Here is a 7,955-nt window from a genome sequence, read left to right on the forward strand (position 1 = left end):
ATATTTTACAGTAAAAATTATTTAAGAATATATGTAGTTATAATTAATAAATAATAATCAATATGATTTTGATATTATGCTAATCAAAATAATTTGTGAAGAGAGAGAGAGAGAAATAGTAACAATCCAAAAGAAATATATATTAATTGTGATTTAGATTGGTTGATATATTTAGTTCCAATCTTTATTTTAATTCGGAATTTTCACTATGATATGACTATTTTTTCTTCTCCTAAATTAAAAAAAAAATTATGTATTTTAAATTTATTTTTAAAAATCATTATCGGTATTGATGCAGATTTCTGAGATCTTTTAATTCTAGTTGTGTTGTTTTAATCCTAATAACTAATATTAATTATGATAATTCTTGTTGTGTAAATAATTAAATAGATAAATAATGATACAATATTAAAGAGAGTATGCTTATTTTGTGGTTTATATAAGGACAATTCCTTTTCAAATAATAGACGACCGTAAAACTTAGTGTAAAGGCAAATACAATTTTTAAATTTTTGCCTTTTTGTTTAGTATGTTATGGTTAGTATGTTTGGTTGTTATAATAATTGGTAGATTATAAAACGAACAAAATAAGATGTACTGCTGAAAAAAAAATGAAACAGAAAACTTAATTCTATTGATATAATAAGCAAAACTATATACATCATGATAGAACATGGATTCATCTCTTAAAGATGAGAGTGACTTACTTACAATGAATATTAAATAACATCAAAAGCAAAAGAAAAAAAAATAAAGAAAACACAAAACCGTTTTCATAGATTACTGTAATGTTTACTGAAAAAAAAAATACTACTGTAATGTTTCTTTGCTGGTTGTAAGTATGTTTGGTGCATTCTCCATTAGGTAGTGAGAGATTATTTATAGTGTTTTAAAAAAGCATTAGGTGTAAAATGTCATGAAAGATCTTTCAAAACGTGAAGGATTTAAGGTATATTTATGGAATATACCATTTATTAGTTTTTTATGTTAAATTTTAAATTTACTTTCCATTTAGTTTTATATATTGATTTGTGTACCATAGAAATCGGAAATGAATATTTGATTAACATAATTATTATGATAGCATTAAACGATTAAATTTATATTTGAAATATTAGGAATATTATCCGATTTTAATGGATTGTCGATTTTACGTATTCTAGTTTTTCTTATTTTGGAAAACTTTCTAGGGATTAACTTTGTAAAATTTAAGTTATGCACTCATTTAAAGAGAGATTTCAGCAATCAATGTTTTATTAAAACAAAGATTTCTTCGGTCAATATTTACTTTACAAATAAGATATATAGACAATTAAATATTTGTCTTGGTGGTGTTATTATGGACGTCTTTGGAAATATGAATTTAATAGGCTGATAATTATGCACTCGAATTTAGTACCATCGAGATTTGAACAGCTTGTAGTAATTGAATGTGAAGGATTATGTACTTAAAGGGCATAACACAACAATAAAATTTGATTTAATATGTCTAATATTCTTATATTAGTTCCATTAATTGAGTTAAGTAGAACTGTTTATTTTAGGAAAATCTGTAGGGATTAATTAAGTAAAAATATTATTTTAGGAAATTTTGTAGGGGTTAATGTTGCAAATAAACAAATTAAATAAGATAAACTTCAAGGCATAAACCAAAATGTACTTGAGAAAATGTTAATATAGATTTATATTTCAGATATGAGTTTTCCCATATATTTCTCTAACTGATTAAGATTAACTAACGGAGCTATAATGTTGAAAAGAGACACATACAGTATATATGCTTTCCGCAATCGAATCTTCTTACTGATTCTACTCGGCCAGATTTTTAAAATGTACATGATTCGTTTATCCCTTAGGTTTCACTTACAGTTCAATTAGTTAAGACGCAAAAATTGTGATCACAATACACTGAAAATGTTATATAAAACATTTGATAATAAACGTAAACGGAAACAATAGACGCCGCCTTAAGACAGAGGCTTGTAAGAGAAGCCATTAATAGTGAACCCTCCATCAACACATATAGTTTGGCCTGTTATATAAGAAGCTGCAGGAAGACATAGAAATGCCACAAGCGATGATACTTCATTTGCTTCCCCAACACGTCCCACTGGTGCCCTACTCTCCACTTCATTTCTGAACTCATCATTACTGAGAACCTGAAGAGATTTTTTCACTTAAAACTACAATTGAGATGTAACAATATATATAACTTTTAACTCTCTTATTTATTGCCTTACTTCGTTAACTAAAGGAGTTGCTATGAACCATGGACACACAGAGTTAACCCTTATGCTGTCACTTGCCCACTCGCATGCTAAGTTTCTTCCTAGCTGATTCATAGCTCCTAAAACACACTTACATTTTCATGAGTTTCACAACGCTATGCATTACTAATTGTTTGAATATACATATAGATGTAGATATACCTTTACTTACTCCGTAGATGGATGCACCATTCACATGCACAACTCCAGATACTGAGGATATGAGCACGATGCTCCCTGAACCAGATGCTTTTAACAAAGGGTGCGCGAGTTGTGAGAGATGAAAAGATGACTCGAGATTTGTAGCCATTGTAACTGAGAAATCCTCCTCTGTATACTTTAACGTCGGCTTTACTATACACGTTCCCACATTGTTTACCTTATATATGAAGTCAAACCAAAAACATAAGAAACCACAACTAAAATCACTTCCTAGATGGATCAAAGCTTATATACTCACGAGGATGTTGAGCTTCCCTTGGAATACAGAAGAAACGGTTTCCATGAGTTTCTCTCGTTGGTCACGAGAAGAAACGTCGTAGACAGAAGTGGTAACCTGAAACCCTTTTGCTTGCCATTTACGTAAGCTTTCTTGAAGTTGAGTTTCATCTCTGGCACATGTGTGGATTCTTGCTCCCAGCATAGCTAGTTCCTCCACCACAGCTTCTCTATTTATAGCACAGATATACATTTTGGTTTATACATCATCAATCTATTATCTTATCCGATCCAGGGATGTCTAGATTAAGCATCGAAATGCAATCAAAAGATCCATATAAATCTAAAATTGAAATGAGATCTTAGATTAATTTGATATTGGACTAGTAATAAAGTAGGTAAAGTAGGAGACTTGGGAGTTGGGACTAACCCGATGCCTTTGGAGCCACCTGTTACAAGAGCAGTCATGCCTCCAAGACTCCATCTAGGATTCTCTCTCAAGCTTTCCCTTGTTTTAGCCATTTTCTGATTATGAACAAAAGATCTTTCCATGGAGATCTGAATGTCTGGTTAAGAAAAATTCATAATGAATATGATAGTGACCATCCATAAATAAATACTACTATTCTAGGCCACACACATGGAAGTGCGGAACGATGTCCATGTTTTTTTGTTAGGTTTAATCAATATAATGGGCCTTTGGTTGAGGGTTAGGCCCAACTACCTGGGATCTAGTCTTGTTTCACTGTTTCAGAACATACAGGTTCCTTGAATCTCAGTAGTCAGTTCAACAGGTGAAACTGTGAAAGAGAGACAGATTAAATCATTTCGTTACGTTATGAAACATGTGAATTTCTCTGTTCAACCACATCTCACAAAAAGTGTTTGTTTTCTTTACAACAAATGTCGTAAAAAATGTTTGAATCTACCATTGGAAACATATATGGAGAGAAAGAAGAATACTCTTTTATGATAACAGAGGAACACAGAAGGTAAACCAAAATATCCATCATAACAAAAAAGAAAGATAAAATAAAATCTTTTTTTTTCTTCTAAATAAAAATATATGTTGCTCATGCATTACCATAGAGAATCTAATAATATACAGCTCTCTCCTATTGAAAAACTCAATTTAATGCTTACATGAATTACAGGAACATTGATTCAGGTAGAGTTGACCACTGGGATCCTACATATGGACACGACACAACAAACACGTCCTGCAAGCATCCAAGAGTCTCTAAGAAATAGAATATATGGATATATGGACTCATCTAAATTACATTTATTACATATTTGACCATTGAGACATTTTATATAGCTTGTAGTTTTTGATATTTAAAAATATGATCCGAACAAATGCAAATATGTGTTTTAACTTTTAAGGGAGAGGCTTGAAGGAAAACCGTTGACCGTGGCACCTCCATCAACACAAATGGCCTGGCCAGTAATATAAGATGCTGCGGGAAGACAAAGAAATGCCACAAGCGATGAGACTTCATTTGCCTCTCCGGTACGTCCTACCGCTGTCCTACGCTCGGCTCCTTTTATAATCTCTTCGTCATTCAGATACTAAGAGTTTTCCACATGAGTTAAGAACATAAATTATGATACGTAATCTTTTTTGTTTTTGATATTAATAAGGAGAACGTTTTTATTTTGGCCTTACATTGTTAGTTAAAGGAGTTGTGATATACCAAGGGCAAAGAGAGTTAGTCCTTATGTTGTCACTCGCCCATTCACAAGCTAAGTTTCTAGCCAGCTGATTCATGGCTCCTAAAATTACTTAATATATGCGTAATTAAGTAAGCATCATAACCCAAGGGAAAATATTGTGTAAAGGATGTACATCTATATCCCGTACCTTTGGTTGCTCCATAGATGGATCCAACACTAACATGCACAACTCCAGCAGCAGAAGACATGAGCACGATGCTTCCTGAGCCAGAAGATTTCAATAAAGGGTGCGCGAGTTGTGAAAGATGGAAAGCTGACTCCAGATTTGTAGCCATTACAAACGAGAATTCTTCTGCTACTATCAGCGTTCCCGCATTGTTGACCTATATATGTATATATACAACATAAAATACAACATGAATTGGTTCTTGGAACATGAAAGGGTCCCCGAGGGCGAGATGCTTGTAAATGTATACTTACAAGGATGTTGAGCTTTCCTTGGAAGAGAGAGGAAACGGTTTCTCACGAGAAGAAATGTCGCAGACAGAAGTCGAGACCTGGAACCCTTTTGCTTGCCATTCACCTAAACGTTGTTGAAGCTGAGTTTCGTCCCTAGCGCATGTGTGAACTCTTGCTCCCAACATAGCTAGTTCCTCCACTACAGCTTCCCTATTTATGACACACAACTACAGTTAGTATCATCACCAAGCATAAATTTAGGGAGCTAAGATTGACAATGGGGACTGACCCGATGCCTTTTACTACCACCGGTGACAAGAGCGGTCATGCCTACAAGACTCCATCTTGAGTTCTCTCCCAAGCTTTCCCCCTTCTTTGCCATTCGGATCCTCCTTTTCACAGAACTTATAAAGAATTTATCAAGACTAGTTGATATAGTTTTCAATTTTGAAACCTCTCAACTCACAAGTCCATCTTATATATGATAATGACCATTCGACCACACCTAACATAGGGGTGTACGAATATACTTTCCTTTTCCTTTTGACTATCCTTGTGTGGTAAAGAAAGACTTTATCAATTAATAATTGCGACCCCTTAAGTAATAGTACGCTACATGCATATTTGAACACCATTTGCGTGTCTTGCGCATTATATTTACTTAACACTAATTTGTATTAGCTTAAGCACATTATACTACTAATCATATTTGGTGAAGAGATTAAGCATCCATAAAAAACAACAAAACAACTAAAGTGATAGCCATTAGCTCTTGATAGTGACATTGGAGAGTTTGATCATAATTTCCAACAACGTTAATGAAGGGACCAGTCCTTTGACACCGATGATGCCGACAAAGAAGGTTACTAGCTCTATTATCTGTCAACTGGCTTTTTAGAATGCCTAGCATGTTCACCATCTGTCTATTCGGTGCATATCATCTCTGTATTAGAGTTATACCCAAAAAGAAAGAAAATGAAAAACTTATATCAACTGCATTAACATTTATATAAATTATGCGAATAAATATGCCTTGTATGTTATTGTATATTTTACTTTTATTTTTGCCAAAATAGTATTTTTAGAGCTCAATTTTAATTGGCTTTAACGGCACACGCGTAAATAATTTACGTATATTGGTACTGTATTAAGTAACAAATATGGACATTCTTAAATACGATAACAAATAATTTTGTAGTATCTTATATAATATGAGAAAGTTTATTCAACTTTTGCTAAAGAGATGACATTTGGCTTGCTATATTTATTACACCTGTTTTTTTTTACCTAATTAACTATAGTTTGGATCCAATTAACAACAAACCCATCAAACCCAAAAAAAATTCATCAACATTTTCTTCCTTCCTTCTTTAATCAGAAACAAATGCAGCCCCAATAATCTACAGCTACCTTTTATCAGCTATCGTTGGTTTCATCTCACAACTATATCAACATTAAATTAAATTTATAAGTTTGAATTCTTAGGTTTAATTTTTATGTTTGAATCTAACAATTTTTACTTTAAAAGACTCATAATTTTTTATCAGCCTAACAATTTCTACTTTAAAAGTATGAAACCATTTCCTATTTTTATTTGGTATCATTTTTTTTATATTTTTAAGTGTGGTTGATCAGTTTTTTTTTTTAGGTTATATGGTGTATAATTTCATTATGAAATATATTAGATGCTAAAACAAAAAAATAGAAGGAATATATTTTTGTAACAATGTTGAAAAAAATTCAAAAAGCAAACTATTCAACAATTATCTTACATATATTATAAAATCTTCTATATTTTTAAATTAGTCTATCATAAATTAATTTGGTTTCAGTTTTTACTTTAAAAGTACGAAACCATTTTCTATTTTATTTGGTTTTCAATTTGTTTTTACTTTTTATTTGGGTTGATCAGTATTTTGTTTGAGGTTCTATGGTGTATGAACATAATTACTTAGGTTTGATTTTAAAGAATACCATCATTTTATGTATTGTCTTATATATACCCACTATTTTCCTCAGTTTTCATTTTTGTTTATATAACTTCTCATTTTTAACTTATTATTTAGAAACACTTGCGAATCTATGATCATTAATATTTGATTTGAATATCTTCTCTCTCTTAAAAGCTCAAACATTGTATAAAGTTTAGTTTTCTAAAAACAACATATTACCATACAAGCACGTCCTCTTTCATACTATTGTGAAAACTAAAACATTTACTTTCTATTCCATCCTCGATTCAGTCTCCAATGAACAACAAAACACCGGTAACAATAATATCATTGTTCGGATCATCCGTTTTTGGGAAGTTCCTAACTTTAAATTTGAATATTTTTCCACAAATGTAAATTAGCTTTACATTGTTCATCTTTTGATGATTTATGCAATCATTTTAAAATACTTATAAAAGAAAATAAATAATTTCATGCGTATTTGATTTTAAAATAATTTTAATATATAATTATGTTGGGAGTCAGATTCTTAAAGTAAGAGTTGAAAGAAATCTTACTATATTGTATCATCTAATAATAAAGTAAAGTTTTCTTTTGAAAAACTACAAAAGATTGTCATATGATGTTCCCTTATTTCATAGGTGTCATTTTGTTTCTTTTAATTTTTAGTGTAACAAATAATTTGATGATTAAATAGTTTAAGAATATAAGATTATAATATTTGGGTTGTATAGGATAATGTCAAGTAATAATTTGCTGTTTTATTTCCACATTTTAATATAAATAATTCACATGATCTTGATATTAAATTATTTTATTTCATTTTCAATCCATTTAAAATAAACTAAAGTATATTTTAATATATAATTTCTAAATAACTAAATGATAATAGAATATATATATATATATATATATATGTTTTTTTAATAAAGATGTAACTGTATATATTTCTGTTTAAAGAGAGAAGTGAATATATATTAACTTGATCTTAAACAATGTAAACTAAAGTATATTTTAATATATAATTTCTAAATAACTAAATAATAATTGAAGATATATATATATATATGTGTTTTTTTAATAAAGATGTAACTGTATATATTTCTGTTTAAAGAGAGAAGTGAATATAAAGTTAATCTACTAGTAATTCAATATAATTAAC

The 7,955-nt window shown here is 30.4% G+C and overlaps 1 protein-coding gene and 1 pseudogene across 4 annotated transcripts; both read right to left on the reverse strand.

The window, feature by feature from the left end:
- Positions 1,775 to 3,940, reverse strand: LOC104749946 (tropinone reductase homolog At2g29360-like). 4 transcript variants are annotated; one of them, XM_010471661.2, is made up of 7 exons: positions 3,849 to 3,940; positions 3,430 to 3,505; positions 3,136 to 3,271; positions 2,728 to 2,935; positions 2,440 to 2,646; positions 2,241 to 2,357; positions 1,775 to 2,159 (listed from the first exon to the last, which is right to left on the reverse strand). In XM_010471661.2, exons 3-7 carry the CDS (start codon positions 3,255 to 3,257, stop codon positions 1,968 to 1,970), a joined length of 846 nt encoding a protein of 281 aa, XP_010469963.2. In that variant the 5' UTR covers positions 3,258 to 3,271; positions 3,430 to 3,505; positions 3,849 to 3,940; the 3' UTR covers positions 1,775 to 1,967. The 4 variants fall into 4 exon arrangements, 3 of the variants coding, with proteins under 3 accessions (XP_010469963.2, XP_010469962.2, XP_019094143.1); XM_010471660.2 differs by having other exon boundaries at positions 1,823 to 2,159; positions 2,241 to 2,347; positions 2,430 to 2,646; XR_002036084.1 differs by having other exon boundaries at positions 2,022 to 2,159; positions 2,430 to 2,646.
- Positions 3,976 to 5,773, reverse strand: LOC104749947 (annotated as a pseudogene).

Source organism: Camelina sativa, chromosome 16 (genome assembly GCF_000633955.1).
Source record: "Camelina sativa cultivar DH55 chromosome 16, Cs, whole genome shotgun sequence".
NCBI lineage: Eukaryota > Viridiplantae > Streptophyta > Magnoliopsida > Brassicales > Brassicaceae > Camelina > Camelina sativa.

Coding starts and splice junctions, on each gene's coding strand:
- LOC104749946 (XM_010471661.2), bottom strand. CDS start 3,257: ATGGAAAGATCTTTTGTTCATAATCAGAAAATGGCTAAAACAAGGGAA. Junction 2,358..2,439: donor ATGGTGCATCCATCTACGGA/GTAAGTAAAGGT, acceptor TGAAAATGTAAG/TGTGTTTTAGGAGCTATGAA. Junction 2,160..2,240: donor CAACTCCTTTAGTTAACGAA/GTAAGGCAATAA, acceptor AAATCTCTTCAG/GTTCTCAGTAATGATGAGTT.